The sequence below is a fragment of the Geospiza fortis genome, unplaced genomic scaffold, assembly GCF_000277835.1.
Source record: "Geospiza fortis unplaced genomic scaffold, GeoFor_1.0 scaffold146, whole genome shotgun sequence".
Classification (NCBI taxonomy): domain Eukaryota; kingdom Metazoa; phylum Chordata; class Aves; order Passeriformes; family Thraupidae; genus Geospiza; species Geospiza fortis.
In genome coordinates, this window is record NW_005054455.1 from 784,848 (window position 1) to 802,152 (window position 17,305).

General features: G+C 38.6%; 1 protein-coding gene across 28 annotated transcripts in view; it reads right to left on the reverse strand.

Moving 5' to 3' along the window:
• RBFOX1 (RNA binding fox-1 homolog 1) overlaps window positions 1-17,305 on the reverse strand; it is a 667,961-nt gene that overhangs the window by 67,665 nt on the left and 582,991 nt on the right. For all 28 annotated transcript variants that reach the window (XM_014309823.2, XM_031062663.1, XM_031062661.1 and 25 more), the window contains one exon: window positions 11,474-11,527. In XM_014309823.2, the coding sequence (XP_014165298.1) occupies window positions 11,474-11,527 (54 nt within the window). The remainder of the gene's footprint in view (window positions 1-11,473; window positions 11,528-17,305) is intronic.

Genomic DNA, 17,305 nt, shown 5'->3' on the forward strand with positions numbered 1-17,305 from the left:
ATAAAGTTTTGAGGGAGCAGTGGCAGAGGGGACACTGAGGGGACCAGCCTGGGGGCAGGAGCATTGCAGAGACCCTGGGATGCTGCCTGGCAGCATGGACAAAACCAGGTGTCCCAATATCAAAGACTATTCCCACTCATCCTTCTCTTCCTCCACTGTTCTCTCCTCCAGCCCATGATTAAGAACGTGCTGTTTGATGAGGTCCTTTGCTGAAGCACCACAGTTATTCTGAGAAATAATTACTCTAAAAATATTCAGGGCTGTGGAAAAAAAGTGATGTGCAGTCATTAATATTTTTAGAATACTTAAAATTCAGTTCCCAGTGGTTTTAAGATCTCTGACTAAATGCATTTCCCCTCTTTTTTTGTTTTTTATACTTTCAAAAATAAGTTTTTTGTGTACAGTTATTTACATGATGCAGATAAACTAATCTACAGAAATATCAATGGTGCTGCACAGAGTACTCACTGCCTCATGTAAAACAGCTAAAAAACTCACTGTATTTCTCCAGTCCTCTAAGAGGCAAGAAGTAACACTAAAGATCAACATGGGACTCACCCACTAAATTATACAGGATTTTTAAACCCCTGCTGTTAAAAATAGCTTTTAACTGGAACCACTGTGCAGCCAGCACTACAGGAAGCTCAGAAATACAAATCTGCAATTAGCTGAAAAGAAATTACACAATTAGCTGGAATGTCTTATGGCATTGTTTGTGGAAATATAAATTGAAATAACATCTTCTGCAGAAAAAAACATGTACCGTTAACTACAATCATGCTGTTGGTGTAAAATGAACAATGGTGCAAGGCTGGACTATGGGCCCAGCTCTCTCCTGTCACAGGAAGCAGATGAAACTTCTAGAAAGCTTTCCTGGCAATGGTTTAAAGTTTCTATACCATGACAGAGAACCTGAGCCTTCAATGCACCACGTACACCTGGCATGAATACCTTGGCTCATGGACCTGAAGTTTCCAATTTTCAGCGCTGGCATTTATTCTCCAAGAATTTTGGGGGAATTACAAAAAAAGAAGGGGAGAGATGTTGCTTATTGGGGGTTTTTCCTGGGACACAGCAAGGGGGTGACAATGTTCCTCTCATTCCAGGAATCCCAAGGAAGCCCAGCCCCACAAAAAGCTCTTGGGAGAGCTGGGAAGGGCCAGTGGTGCTGATTCTCACAGCATCCACCTGCTGTCCTCACAGCCAGGGGAAGCACAGAAGCATTTTCAGTGGCAGGAATGAACCAACTCAATATCCAGGGCTGGGGTTTAGTGCACGTGTGGCTAAAATGAATGTTTGTCATACAGGAACTAAGTAACTCACTACACACAAGGAGATTTAGTGATGATTCCATTACTCTAATCCATTGTACTCTCAGCTTTCCAGGTAAACCAGCTGCTCTTTACACACATTTTTTTCTATTGTATTACCAAAAGGAGCTTCTTACTGCCTCTCATAGCTAAGTACCAGTTCATCCATTCTTTAATACTGCTTACAAACAAAGAAATCCAAACAAAGCCACTGGAAAAAGTGATTGAAAAATGAAGCTGAGTCTCATTTTGCCTACATTATTATAAACTGTTATTTCAAGAGCCTAATCTAAATCTAAATCTTCCAAAAAGCCCATTCTTTATTGATTTCAGTGATTGGTTTTTTTATTTTCTTTTCCTCCCAGTCCAGCTCCCTGAGTTAGTTCTGACATTCTGATCACTCTTTTCCTTTGTGCCTTTTGCAACAACTATTATTCCTAAACACTTTTGTGTTCAATGCATGAAGAAAACTGCAAAGCTGCACCTCTCATGAACAAATCAGGAGATTTGCAAGTATATCAAGGATCCTTATAAGCAATCCATGCCCTCTCTTGGTTTGCTGTCTGAAAGTGTAATTTAATATTGGCATTTTCAGACAAAAATAGCACTATTTTTGTTCTGGTCTGAAATATTGTTCTGTGATGGATTATTTCAAAATGTCTCTCACAGAAATGGATCAGAAACACCTAATAAAAGGCTCCTGTTGTGCAGTAATAGTGTATGTTAGCTTCCATTGTCCCTTCTGACTAGGGAATTTAAAGAGAGCCTCTACAGCCTCTCTCTTGAATACATAATAGTAGTTAAGTGCTCTCTTAGCCCTTCAATATCAATAGTCAACTACACAGACTGAGCATGCTTTTAAATATGCTGTTAATCCAAAAAGAAGTGCTCTTTGAGGGCCTTCAGTTATCTGGGCTCTCTATAAATTGAATAACAGCCTTCAGATTTTAACACAACCACTTATGGATGGTTGTGTTGATACACTGGATTGTTCCATCCATTATTAACAAGGAATAAAGTAGCATAACCCCAAACCCCATGCCTCTTTTCTTCCAATATGTTAAAAATACAAACAAAACCTATGTTTAATCCCACCAAAGCTTATATATAGTTTCACTTAACAAGAGGGTAAGGAGGAGAATCTAAAGCAGTTGATGTCTAAAGTTGATTTTCCTAAATCCAAACCTCTTCTGACAGCAAACCTGAAATATATTCAATTATTGAACAGCCTGGGTGTGCTTGCTGCTGGTAATGAGAATCTGTGCTCTATACATACATTTATGTAGTAGGTCCCTGACTCACATATAACCTGATATACATTGTTTAAAACAGAGGGAGGAGGAAAAAAACCACACCAAAAAAGTCAGCGAAGGTGTCTCTAAGACATTTCCTGAGACCTCTCCATCCAAAAATTCTATTTAAAACGTTAATTTTCCTTTCCATCACTTTTCTAAGCATAGTGGATGTTTCTTTATTATCACCTCTTAAAGTGTCCCCAAAACACCCAATGAACTGTGGCACTGACTCAGGGAACAGCAGTGAATGTTAGAGCAAACATCATTTGTAAGCCACCCTTCCAATTATTCTTTGCTGCCCATATCATCCATTTCCCAGCTTTTGGGAAACAGCCCTCTCTCCCCAGTTATTCCTGTGCAGTATCCAGGATGCTGTCAAAAACTGGGATTGGAAGGTGTCAATATCATGCAAGCAAAAATCAGAGAAGCAGCAAAGTTTGCAGCTCCGGTATGAGATAATCCCCCCTAACTCCCCTTCTCCCTCTGTAGGATATAGAACGCATCCCACAGTAACAAGGATCTCTCCTCCTCCTTCTCATGCCTGCTTAAAAACACACTGTGTGACTGACTTGTCTCTAATTTAATTAACCAGCCAGCCTTCCCATAGACTGGCTGCACTGCAGGAACAATTCCTGCAATATTTCCATTCACAAAGTAAATCAATTGCAGCAAAATGCCCTTTCCAAAATACTTTTCAAATGATTTATCAGCCACAGGCACCACTTATCTGGTAACTAACCTGAAACTAAATTGTACAAATTCAGCTGATGCTTGTACCAAAATCTGCACCATGCTTAGAGAGTTTATCTGTGCTCCTTGGTGAACTTAATTATGGGCATCCAAATGTAAATCCTGTCAGCAGAAAAGTCTAAAAACTGGAGTCTAAAATGCATTATCTAGTAGACAGAAAAGTCTAAAAAGTCCAAAATGCATTATGTAGTCATGAAAAAAAAAAAAAAGGAGTGGTTCTATCAGGATTTCCTGCAAAATATATTTACTATAAGATGTCTCCTTACAACCTCAGGTGCACATAAACTCTGTGGCATTCAGTGCTATTATTTTATACTGGGACAGGCATCCCACTGAAGTTGTTCAGGATCTTTCAAAAATTACATCCTTATTCTTACTCTTTCTAGGTCCTCTAGCAGGCACAGCAGGTAAATTATGGCTATTCTTGGTTCACTTGTAACTTTGAGAAATAACATGAGAGAAATTCCCATGTATAAACTTCTGAAGTAAACTCTGAGCTGGAATTATACTCTGCTTGAAAGGAGCTGCTTGAGAAAATACAAAATGCACTCATGTTCTGCTGATAACTAAAATGGGTTGCATTCATACATCTGCCTGTTGAATAAAGATTGCAATAGGAAAAAAATGACAGAATAGATGAAACTGGAGCCTTTCTGCCCAAACACAAACACTACAGTTTCACCATGGCCCTGCAGGGATTACAAGTGGATGTGTTTATGCTTTATCCTCTCATATTGTGTCAAGACACTATTTTCTGTGTAAATTACCTATTTCCGCAAATCTATAAGACAGAGATGCAAATCTAATGCAATTAGATGCAGAGATGCAAATTACTAATCCCTCAGTTCTCCTTGCTTACACCAGCGAATGCTGGTTCTGACTTATAAATAAAATTCTATTCTGAATGACAAGCTGAGAATATAAAAGACCAAAAATTGAATCATCATGCATAATCCTGGCTTTAGCTAGTCTATTTCTTTCCTAGCCCAGACAGGTTCCAGAATTTCAGGAGCATGAAAAACCATTACAAAAATGGTAATGCAATGTTTCCAAAGTTTCCAAAGTGCTCACTTTTACTAGAAGCAATTCTATGCTTGGAGATTTCCAAAGAAAATCTGAGAGCACCAAACCAACAGAGCTTGTAAACTTGTAAAGCACAGCCCTCTCTCAGCTACCTCCACAATGAATAAATGAATGAAAACTGTATTTTGAAAGTTCCTCTCAATAAGCATTATGGAATGCAATTACAGTGCATATTGGGGATCCTGTCCTCCAATGGCCAAAATGGCAAAAAAACGTGTAAGAAGGAAGAGAAAACATTAGCAATATGTTTGGAATACAATTAGCCATAGTCTTAAACTGCTTTAGCATTAATTTACAGATGTAATCAAGGTTTAACACAGAGCAGAGATGTTTTCCATTCCACTTAACAGTATTAACTTTACATTTCATATATTACTTTATTACTCTACATTTCAGAAGAGTCTGTCTGCCTGACTGTCCATCCTAACAAATGGATCCTCCTAACTTGGTTATTCTTCTAATCAGAGGAATTTATTCCTCCACATAACTGCTACAACTTATCTAGGATTGCAAATATCCCCCCCAGTTCTGAACAAACAAATGTTTTAGTGATGACCTTGCAGTTTGCCTTAAATTTTCCTCTGAGAGATCCTTAAGCCAGTGGTTTTTACATCTATCCATGGCTGGTGCTTGGGTTACAGCATCAGTTTTATTCTAAAAATGCATCTTGCAGTCTTAGCTCAGGCCCAGGCAGTGCCCAGCCAGGCTCACCCCTGTTACCCAGATAATTGTTGAGACAGGAGCAGTAGCTCTGAAACAGCTGGATTTATATCCAGCCTCAAAACCTACACCATCCACAGTCTGGAGAGGCTGTCACCTCAGTTATTTAACTACTTTTAGGCTCTCACTAACCAGGAAGCCACAGAACACATTTTCACTAAGCACCAGAATGATGGAAGAGAAGTCCAAGGATAAGTTTTCATGAAAGATTTTCTTTGTGAGTAAGGAATAGTACTTAACTTCTTTTAGCCCTTTAAAATTTGATCCACAAAATTATATCCACAATAAGAACATCTGAAGAAACAAAATAACTTAGAAACAACACAGACAAAGGACAGTACAGCTCCTGCTTGCTCAGAAGGCTTTCTTTTGGGTTAAGGAATATCTAAAAACAAGGAAACCTTCTATGTGAACTCAGGAGAAACATGGAAACATGGCCATCAGATCAAGACCTACATCTCAGCAAGATTTTCCATCAAGCAAAGAGATCCAACCACCCACCCCCAAGCACATTCTTTCCCCTATTTTGAAAGCACTCCACCTTTCAGCAAATAGAGATTTCCTGGTTTTACTGGTTCTGTTTGTGAACAAATCCATCATAATCCAGTATCAAATGGTTCCCCACACTAGACTGGGGTCAGAACTCACAAACTTTTACGGTTAAGAAGCAAAAGCTCCCTTCTTCACAGTTTCCTACCTTCTGGCATGAAGCTGTGTCTATGGCTCAAGATTTACAATTAAATAATGAAATCTATGGAATTTCTTCTAGAGATCACATAGAAGAGTATCAAATGCCTAATACATCCTGTGTGATATAAATCCAAGAGAAACACCTTCAGAAGGGTAACACTGACAGTATCTGTGGTCATCTCTTTGAAATGTGCAGACTTCAAATCAATGGTGAGTATACGTAGATTAATCCTGCTCCAGATTTAAATATATAATCAATTGACTAAATTAATGTTTATAAAAAATAGGTCATTGGCATTAGCTTTGAATAAGTCTAGTTTAGTTTCCATGAGGGTACACATTTTAATGAAGAACTCATTATAATGTAGCATAAGGCATAATTAATTCTGGATTATTATTATTTATTTATTTATTTATTTTAGTAAATAGCTAGTGCAGATGCTGAATTCCATTTTTCTACTGGCTTTATTCATCTTTCATAAAACAGGATTTCCTCTATAATGGCTTGTAAAAGCTCCACAGAGTTTTAGAAATGCATTAGCTGTCATCAGTGTTGTTCATCTACCTAGGAACTCCTCATTTGTATGATGGTACTTTTGACATTTGAAACAAAACTTACAGCTGTGTGTAATACTTTGAAAAGGAGCATCTAAATATCACAGGTGGAATATTAAAGAATAATTATTTGATTGTAGTTAGAAAACTATTTAAGCTTCTTATCTAACACTACTGCAAATATATTTATTTGGAAAAATCTGCTTAGTCAATAGCAAAGTTTGAATCCAAGTGTATGTAATCAAATGGTGAAATGAGTTAATCTATGGAGTGACAGACAGCTTTTAGAAAAATTCTGCTTTAGAGATATGATAGAGTGAACTTTTACCCCAGGATCAGAATGCTGTGCAAGCATATAACTCAGCTTCCCGAACTCCAAACACTGAGAAGTGTTTCTAGGGTATTTGCTGAGCTTATGCAAGACTCATTTAAATTCAAAGAGAAACACTAGAAAGATGAAATGAATCCCAGGTGCTCTTACACTCCAGAAATAGATGCTTTAAGACATGAACAAAGAGAATTAGTATTAGCAAGTGTACAGGAATCCTCTCTTCCCCTGGATTCATCTTACTTACGGGCATGGTTTTATATATATTGCTATGGTAGTTCTTTACTTCTAATTATATATAACATTCTATTCCAAACCTTTGAACAAATTTTTGAAAGAAAGTTTGTTACAAAATCTGATTGTTGGTGGATACTGCTGGCTTTCAAATGCCAAAAAGACCTGGGCAGCTAAAACGTTTCTGTCTTCTGAGGCCTTATAAAGGAGTTTAAAATGCACAGCCTCTTCCTCTCTCTTTCCTTTTGAGTGATGGGGAAAATTTTTCCAGTGATCATGGAATAACTGCCCAAGAAACTGGGTGCTTACAAAAATCTTCACTGGATTAAGTTTATTTATGAAATTAATACAACTACTCAGCTATGTGGGATGACTTGAAACTATCTCCTGAAACTCCTAGAACTTAATAAAACTCAGGAAGAATAATAGTGCCTTAAGTAAAAGGAGGATGGGATCTTCTGCTTTCCACTCAGCTGTGCTCTAATTGTTCTTCACCTCTAATCTTCAGTCCTTTCTTTCTCCGCTGCCAACTTAAATCTTGAAAATTCTGAAATACTGGTTTTGCTTATGACCAGAAAAGAATATCTTCTCTTGTGAGTTACTGTGCATTTCCCTGTTCTCTGAAAGAATATTCACTAGATTTCCAGGTAATTTCTGTAACATCTTTTCCCCCACCTTGCATCTGGGAACTGCCAAAAAGGAGCCTCTCCAACAGGTATAACAAAGCTGTTTCCTGCCAGGAATAAAAAAGTCTTTTCAAGTGGCCTTACTGTGTCTCAAGCTACCTGCTGTACAGGACTGATCTGCTGTAGTAACACAGGTGCAACAATATTCTATATTTCAATAAGGAGAGTGCAAGAGATTGCTCAAAAATTCATTGCTCCAAAACCCAAAAGAGAAAAACAAAAAGATTTGCAATAACTGAAAGGAACAACATGGAACTTGGCAGTCAGAATGCCTGAGGCAGAAAGAAAGGCTTGGTATTACAGATAAAATATACACTATATAAAAATAAGCAGGTGAAAATGATATTATAACAAACTGCAGAAACAAAGACAGTACCAGAGCATACCAAGTAAAAAAACCCAGCTGCAAATCTGTATTTTCCCAGCCATAAATGAGTGTGTGGGGAAAAGAGCAGACTCTAGCTTAAATATAGGAAAACTATGGGATGTATTTAAAACTGGAAGGAAATACAAATAGATGAAAAAATTATCCCAGTTTCCATGAAGAATTTGTGAGACAAATCAGGGCATGAGCGTGCTTCTTACAAATTTCCTAATTAGGACCTGCCTAAGAATTTAATAAATATTTTACTGGAAAAGATAAGAAATTGATAACACAACTTCATTAAGCATTCTTTTCTCATAAGAGGAAAACCCCCTTAAAGGGGGAAACCCTCAAGGAAAATCTTTTATTTATTAGAGGGAGACTGTGCGGACATAAGTGATCTTTTAAAAAATTTCCTATCCATGATCATATATGGAAAAATGCAATTTTGTGAAAAGCTAGAACGATACATGGGAAAAAAAAAAGTCCTTCAGTTTTCTCTAAAATATCATTTTCCCAGCAGAAGGGTGGGAAGGGCAGGAGCTGGCGGCCACTGGGGAGCCTTGCCAGGCCCTGGAAGGGCAGCAGGGATCTCCAGAGGGCCCTTCCCAAAGGTGTCCCTGGAAATCCACACCAAGGCCACCACGGCTAAAGAGCCACATTGACAGAGCGCTGTAATTTCCTGCAGCACCAGCATTTCACAGGCACCAAAAAAAAAAGCCTTAGAAGGGCAATCCAGGAAGAGAAATCCATAGTGTTTTGTAAATATACAGCATTTTGAGTGCCCAAGTAATACTTTCCTAGCACAGTGTCTGTTGTGCACCTCGGAGCTGCCATTTTTAGCTGCCACACACTTTCTCAAGAAAGGTTTTCCTTCACAGAAGTGTACACTCCAAAAAAACCCCAAGCTATAACAATCATGTCACCGATCCTACTGTTTACCATTATCTTCAAGGTTTTAGGGTTGATTTACATTGCGTTCCTCCCTATTTGACTTTAATTGTCTGCTTCAAGTTGTCAGGACATAACTATATCTTAGATTTGCATTGCATTAGGGGATCTTCTCCTTTCTCTATTGATCTTGTCTCACGGAGTAATTTAACTCAATTCTAATTTTCCTGTGCATGCGGGGTGCTCTCCATCCAAGGCAGTGAGTTATGTGTATTCAAGTGGTGCATCTTATGAATCTTGTTAAGCTTTAGCGCCTTGCAGCCCGCACTGATGGAATATTTAATCACAGAAATGAGTTGGCAGATTTGATGTACAATACGGGGAAGCCTCGCGGCCGCGGCGCTGCCGGCAATTGAGGAACGGGGGAATTTGCCATTCATCAGTGCCATCCTGACAGCTTTGTATAACCTTCTGTTTTTCACTTATTTATGAAGATTAAAGGTACTTTAAATCAACAGTTTCTCTGTAGATGTATCATCTTTATTTCAGAAGTGGCCAAATTTTTCATCATTTATTAGGAGCTAAAGGAACTTCTTGCGCTGACTGTGAAAAAGTTGGTGCAGTTTTGTCATGACAGTGCTGGAGACAATAAGCAAACTAAACAAGTAGAACTCTGACTGTCTTAAAAACCACATCTCTAATTTTATAATCTTCAAAAATTCACTTGCTTCTTCTCTAGGAAAGGTGGTGAAGGGAACCCAAAAGTAAAGATAAGGGAACCCAAAATAAAGATAAGTCACAGTGTTCTATTCTGAAATGCAAGAACTGCAGTGTTGTTTTACTGTTTCATTTCCTGAGATCTCCACAATTTTAACTAAATTGTTTAAAAGAAAATTTATATGTTTAAATGTGAGATATATGGTATTTTAGTCAATATAAATAAAACGCATTTGACATGCATTGAAAAACCCAACAAAACCCAAACACAAGCCTGCCTGTATGTATAAAGAGGAAAAAAAAATCTGAAATAAATGAAGTATAGTGATGGAACTTTCTGCAAAGGTGTGGTGGAGTTCGTGTCATAATTCATAAAATTAAATTAATACTCTTCTAATGGTAATTAAAGATTCTCATTAAGAAGGGCAAACACCTCCCTAGTGTTGGCAATAAAAATGCACTTGGGACTTTAGGAGGTTATACAAAAAAAATCAATAACCTGCCATTTTATAATTAAAAGACAAAATAAATGTTAGGGAAAAGTCCAGTAAATTAGGAAAATTACCTTCAGGAGAGATTGAAAATATTGATTTTAATTTACAAACTATGTGAACTCTTCATGCCCTACTTCATGAGACAATTATAAGTCAGATTGTTAATTCTGCATACGTATTAGAAAATTGATTACTGTACTATGGGAATATTATTATATTTGTCATTAACACAAAGTCATTTATATAAAATGACTAATAACTCTGACTTTCTAATTTATGCAGGTTCAGGGTTGGTTCACTAACTACTCAAACGAGATCAATGTTAAATTCCTGTTTTCAACATAGACATACATCAGCATGGAAATAAATTCTGCCTGCACCAAATACTGCAATTCCATGAATGTCAAGTTAGGTTTTTTTTTATTATACTCTGCCACTTTTACCCTAATTGGAAGATTTTTATCTATCTCAGTAGAAGCTGTTTTTTAACCAAAAATATGTGTTTGTAATAGTGTCCTTTTCTACAATTTTCTTCACTTGAAGTCCCTCAAATTAACAGAAGTTTTTCAGCTCTGTCAACTGGAGACTCAAATATCTCTGTGAGTGGACATTCCCCAGCTTCTGCAGACATGACAGCCTCTTCCCTGGCTGAACTACTAGCCATAAATGCTTCCCTGATGGCTGTTTGTGGGCAGCATTCAAATTCCTTTGGAATCAACTGGGTTTTGGACTACAAATAAGTTTATTTTCAATTCTGTTCCTAAATTATATGTAGAAACTACTGCTAGCCATGACTGACTTCCAGCAGACAAAAACTGCATCTCTAACTCCAAGTTGCAATCAGAATCAGAATCTGGTCTCACTCAGGTGAAAATATAGATTTAAAATACAAAAACCATCAAACTGAAAAACTAACTATAAAATGTAAAGAAAAATGTCAGGAAAAATTATGATTGCATATACTTGATACCTATATATGTCTACATACATGTATGTACTCTCTATATATATATATCTAAGATTTTTTGGCTGTTTTTCCTTAAAGAATCCCTGGAAGAAAGTGACTGCACTAAAATATGAAATAAAATAAAATCTCATGTAAGTCTAGGATATTGCAGTACAGTTCATGTTATACTAGCTATTTTCCAATAAAAAGGCATTCATATATCTTCCATATAAAGATTAATGTGCCCAGGAAGTAAAATCTTGAATCACAAATGTATAAATGACTTTAAATAATGTGAATCACACAAAGAAAGCAAACCTCACACCAAACACAGATTCTGTACTTTTGCATGTTTTAAAGAATACTAAAATGAAATATGGCCAGTGGGACAATCATAGAGCAATCCTTACCTGCATAGAACTCTGGACTATAAACTGCACCAACAACTGGATTTAATTTCCAGCCTGCAGGAAACAAAAACATAACAGTTAATATTGCAATTAGTGATAACAATAACAACTATTATTATTACTATAACTACTGTTGTATAGAAAATACAGACAAAATTACTTCAGGAAAGGTCATTGTAATTCAAGTTTCATAGTTATCTTCAATTACTGATCTTTAATATCAGAGTCTGAGGCATGGAAATAAGTCATGAAACAAGGCATTCACCAGACATGTGGCATTTACTGGAGTGAATGGCCAGGTGAATTACCTTGGCTGAAATGCACATGGATTTACTCCCTCAAGCTCTGGAATGGTGCCCGCACTATTTTCAGGTGTCCCCACAGCCTCTAGTACAGGGCAGATGATTCTTAGCCACTGTTTTGGCTCTGCTTACGAGCCAGAGGAGCCAGGACAGTTCATTCTCTGGGCACAAACATTTCTGATAAACCTTTGCTAGCAAGGGTTACAGGGCAACCAAATAATGGGAGCATTTTTATTCCACCCTGGCAAAAGGAAAGCACAGCCACAGCATGGCAATGTCTGTAGGAAGGAGATGCTCCCTGGGGTCCAGTGGGATGCCAGGTCTCAAGGGGTACGAATCAGCCACTGCCCTGCTCTTCAACAATCGCTGTCCTCCAGCCCTGCCACAGAACCCCAGCACAGAACTCACAGATCTGCTCTGTCTGTGTCTGGCCAAACTCCAAATTACTGCTTGTGCTTTACGCCTGCTGCAGCATCCCCGGGCTGGCTGCAGACCCAGGGGGTGTGCCAAGCATGGGGGATGTTATCTTAATAAAGATAACCAGGCTGGAGGGACAGCAGGGGCAATAAAAGAGCAAAAGGAAGTGCTGCAGACTCGTTAGTGTTCCCAGCTGCGGTGCAGTGCCAATTACTGCTGTGTGCTCAGCCACAGGTAGATCCACTCCCAGCTAACTGCAAACTCCACAGAACATCCCCCCAGCCACACTCTCTTTTTCCTTCAGTGAACAATTATTTTGAACTACTGGAACTGAAAAATTAGGGGTTTTCCTAAAGCACACTCAAATCAGAGGAGTGGGAAGTGCTTCTTGTAAATGGGAATAAAGAAAAAAACCCTGAGCAAAAGCATGTTGTAAACTCCAGAGCTATGGTACTTAAAATAGAACTTATAACTGCAACTGGAATCAAAACACAATCCAGACTTTGACAACAAGGCTTTTCAAAATCACAAAAGCCACAATTAGAAGAATTTAAATGCACCCTAAGTTTATTTCTGCCTGTGCTATATCGTGTAATGCAAAACTACTCTGGAAAATCATAAAACATCAAGGCATTATAAGACTGAAAAAGTGCAATGCAAAAATCTCAATAACAAACAAACTATTCCCATCCTTTCAAGCTACCTTCATCTCATGCACAGTAATTATTTCCCAGTAATTAACTGTTCAGTAAGAGAGGGGAGAGATGGTTTTGAAAGGTAACTCATGAGTTCAGAGTAAACAGCTTTGCATGACACATTTTCTGTAGAAGTGACTGCAGTTCACTGCAGTCTATGTAGCCAAAAGACAGTTAGGGAAGCTGGAAAATGCCCAGCCAAGAAGGGCTAAAAGGTTTTGCCTCCTAAAAATACCACAGGAGTTTTACCTGATCATTCCATTTTACATTCCACAGGATTATATTTAGGAACATCAGAGCATAACATATCTCTTAGCCAAATTTTGTGTGACAGAAAATCATTCAAATTTTGAGACTTTGGGTAAAAAAATCTAACTTTACATATGTCAGGGAATATCCAATATTTCAAATGCAATACTTCTTCAGAAGACCACTGATCAAAACCATCCAAAATGAACGATTGGACAGAACTTTAGATCTGTCAGCTTTTGCTGTCAAAGCAGCTGACAGACATCTCTCAGCTTCTAAGTTACACTAACAGTGCCACAATTTGTCTGAGAGAAAGAAAAAAAATCATCTTGGAAGACACAGATTGTTCTTCACAGCTGAAAGGCAGTCTCATATTTCAGCTCCTCACCGCTCTCCCAGTGACGGCTGTCTCATCTAACTTTTTGAAGCCTGTGGAGGAAATACTTCATTCATGGTGAAAATAACAGTAATTAAACTTAACTTTATCTTGTCAGCCAACAATGTGCTGGCCCATAGCTGTGTGGGTTAATCAAGTGTGATGGGAGTTGATGTATCTGAGAGAGCAGCTGCCAAGTAACCTTTCTGCAGCAGCTGGAGGAGGCAAATTCTCGGCTGTGGGTGTAATTTTGTGCATTTTTCTTACTGCCACAATATTAATCTCCTTCTTGAGTTGAAACTGGAAAAGCTTGAAACTTAAAACTCAGCCAAGCAAAGAAAAAAAGCCTCTGCCTGACCCAGCTTCCCAGTCATCCAGAGAGACACATGTCCAGTGTGCTGAAGGGAAGGAACTGATCCTGGGGGAACAAGCTGTGGTAGAAATGGGGCCCAGCAACACAAAAAGGATAATTTTTGCTTCATAGACTGGAGAAGCCACCATGGCCAGAGAAAGGCTTGGGTAGGAAAGAACCCTGTGACTCCATTTCCTTCCCTGCTGTTTCCTACCCAGGGAGGGGGACAGGGAGTGGGAGGGGATTTAAGTGTGCTAATAGGCACTAGATGTGATTTTAAATCTAAATTTAGAGCAACAGAAGGCTCAAATCCAAAGCACCACCAGTATAAACTTTAAAATATATTTATCCTTTTACAGATCTCTGCTTCTTGTTCCTCCTTTATTACTGCAGTTCTCTGAATGTCCCTGCCCATAATTCTCTGTGCCCTACAACCCTTCGATGAGCATCCTGAATGGCAATATGAGCATCAGAAGAAAGTACAGCTGTGAACAGGACAGGTTGGAATATCTAAAAATGTTTCAAATATTTTTGCTAACATGTAGCACTCCTGACATTGAATTTCTCTTTGCAAAGAGAAATCAGTTGTATCTCCAAAGCACGAGGTGAGCCATCAAAATCATCCTGACTGATAACAAACCCACAAAAAAAGCTCTCACAGCAGCTGCTCATTTGGGGAGTCAAAAGTCACTGGAAAGCATACTTATTTCAAAGACCATCTAGGACACAAAAGCACACCATTTATTTGAACAAAGCTGTATATATTTTTTTAAACATCAAGTTTTTGCGCCTTGAAATCTACTGACTTCTGCAATCCTATTAACAACATGAGCCCTGTTATCAAACAACCAGCTGTATTCAGGAATGAAACAGAAAACAGAGTGTATCTTGTTTTTAAATTAAAATAAATATCAGTTCCTGACGTTTTGATAGAACACAACATGTGCCCCAACTACCTTTTGAATACCTGCCAACAACATGCCAGTCACAACACACACTTTGAAAGATAAAGAGAGGCGTTAAAAAGTAAGTGGTTCTGAAGCAAACAAAAAGGCATGTGCAAACAAAATGTTTCTGGCTACCTGCGTCAGACAAGTCTTGTAAATTTTAACGTGCAGGTGGAAAAAACTGGCCTTAAGAGTTTATTTAAAAGATGAGCCCTCTACTTTAGACAACAATAATCTTCAATAAGTAATCAGCTCTAGCAGTGGTTAATTCCTGGCAAAATGATAAAGAACTAGACTCGTACCATGCCAGGATGACTGATAGTATAAGCACTGATGAAACCAAATGAAGCCCCTTGCACTTCATTCCTTGTTGCTTGGGATGATTATGCAAGAGGGACGTGATTGTCCTTGTGTCTTTACTTTAGGGGACTTCAGATATTCAAAATAAAAAAAAGGTAAGAAAAGATTAAAACAATCAAAAGGTATGAATTGCAACCAGAGGTTTACTTGGTGGATACCTGGCAAAAGGTGTGTGTGAGAATATTCTGCATGCAGTACCTTGGACGTCCAGTTTACAATAAATAAATGTTACTTATTTATGCACCGAACAGGGTATTTCATACTTTTGGTGAGATCTGGATCTGATGGAACAGGATGGAAAATGACAAACAAAACACTTCAGATGGGAAACAACAGGAGATTTTGCTCATCCTGGTCTTGGACATTAATAAATGAGGATGTGTAACCTAAGTAAACCTGCAGTACAGGGCATAGATATGAACCTCCTCTAAAACCACATGGCTAAAAATCTCCCATCTCTTATTGCCAGCATTCCCTTCCTTCAGCACTGGCTGTGCTGATATGTAACATGTTATTTGCTCATGAACAGTTTTGTAGCCTTAGGATAATATGAATACAAAATATGCATCATCATTTACAGAAAAACTACTTTTATCATTGCAATATAGCAGGCAGAGTTCGTAGGCTCATATGCACATGGTTAATTTAGCTCTGTATTGCAACAAAATCTCTTTATGTGACCCAGTCAAGCCTTGTGCCTCTCTCTAGATTCACTGGGATGCTTTAAAACCAGTAAAAAACAAAGAGATTTTCCCATCTGCATAATTTGCCAAGTTTCACATCTATATACAAAATGAGGAAGAAAACAGCTTCTAAGAAAGCATGAGGAAATTCAGCCCCTTTTCTCCAGATCATTTTAACTAGAGCAATTATCACGTCACATGAAAACCATCCCTGTGTTTTATTTTTACTGTGTTACAAGAAAATGATGAGCTTGATTAAAAAATAAAGCCACTGTGTGCCTGGATTTTAGTAAAACCTCCCTAATGAGACCTCAAATACAGAAAATATGATCCATTATATTGCAAAGTGGAAAAGAGTCTAATCTACCTCAGGAAACCTTTATGTGCACATTTCATCTGCTTTCCACTGGATGGGAAAAACTGAATTCAATTGAAAACCAAATACCAACAATGGCAGAGTCTAGCAGAACTAAAAGCATAATTGCAATACACTTCAGTTCATGTGCTATTGTTTGACATGACAGAGTTAGGAATTTGTTTGAATTTGAATTTTCTGAACCAGTAATGGCACACTCAAGCACGTGATCCCACAATTCCAAAGGAAACATTTAAAAAATGTATTGTTTCCAAACGCCTCAAATAACTGTGGATTCTTTTTCTATCATTAATGTACAACATTATACCAACTTAGGTCAGTATTGGAATGAATTTTATTTTTTAGATAGCTTGGAATTCTGATTTCTCCATGGGAAAAGAAGAAAAGCTGGAAGCAGCACCTGGTACCAATTTTTTCTAACAAATTGTGGAAGGAAGATATGGAAAATGATCTTTGACCAGATGCGTGCCCTGGTACTAAAAGGTTCTACAGGAAAGACATTCTTGCTGGTCTCCCTCCCTCCATGGCCCAAACCAAGCTGAATCCTCCCATCAGTTCACTCATCACTAGATTAAGACTGCACAAAGCAGAGAACATCACTCTCCCATCAGGGCCATGTCCTCCACCAAAGCCACTGGGGTTCAACACTGGGATTCCAGTCAGGGGGATTTGGGGTCAAACACCGGGATTTCAGTCAGGGGGATTCGGGGTCCAGCACTGGGATTCCAGACAGAGAGATTTGGGGTCCAACACTGGGATTGCAGTCAGAGGGATTCAGGGTCCAACACTGGGATTCCAGTGAGAGGGATTTGGGGTCCATCATTACAATTCCAGTCAGAGAGATTTGGGGTCCAACACTGGGATTCCAATCAGAGGGATTTGGGGTCCAACACTGGGATTCCAGCCAGGGGGATTTGGGGTCCAACACCGGGATTACAGTCAGAGGGATTTGGGGTCCAACACCGGGATTACAGCCAGGGGGTTTCGGGGTCCAACACTGGGATTCCAGCCAGAGGGATTTGTGCTCTGCTCACCTGGCTGGGAATCAGCCAAGCTCTGCAGAGGTGGCATTCCT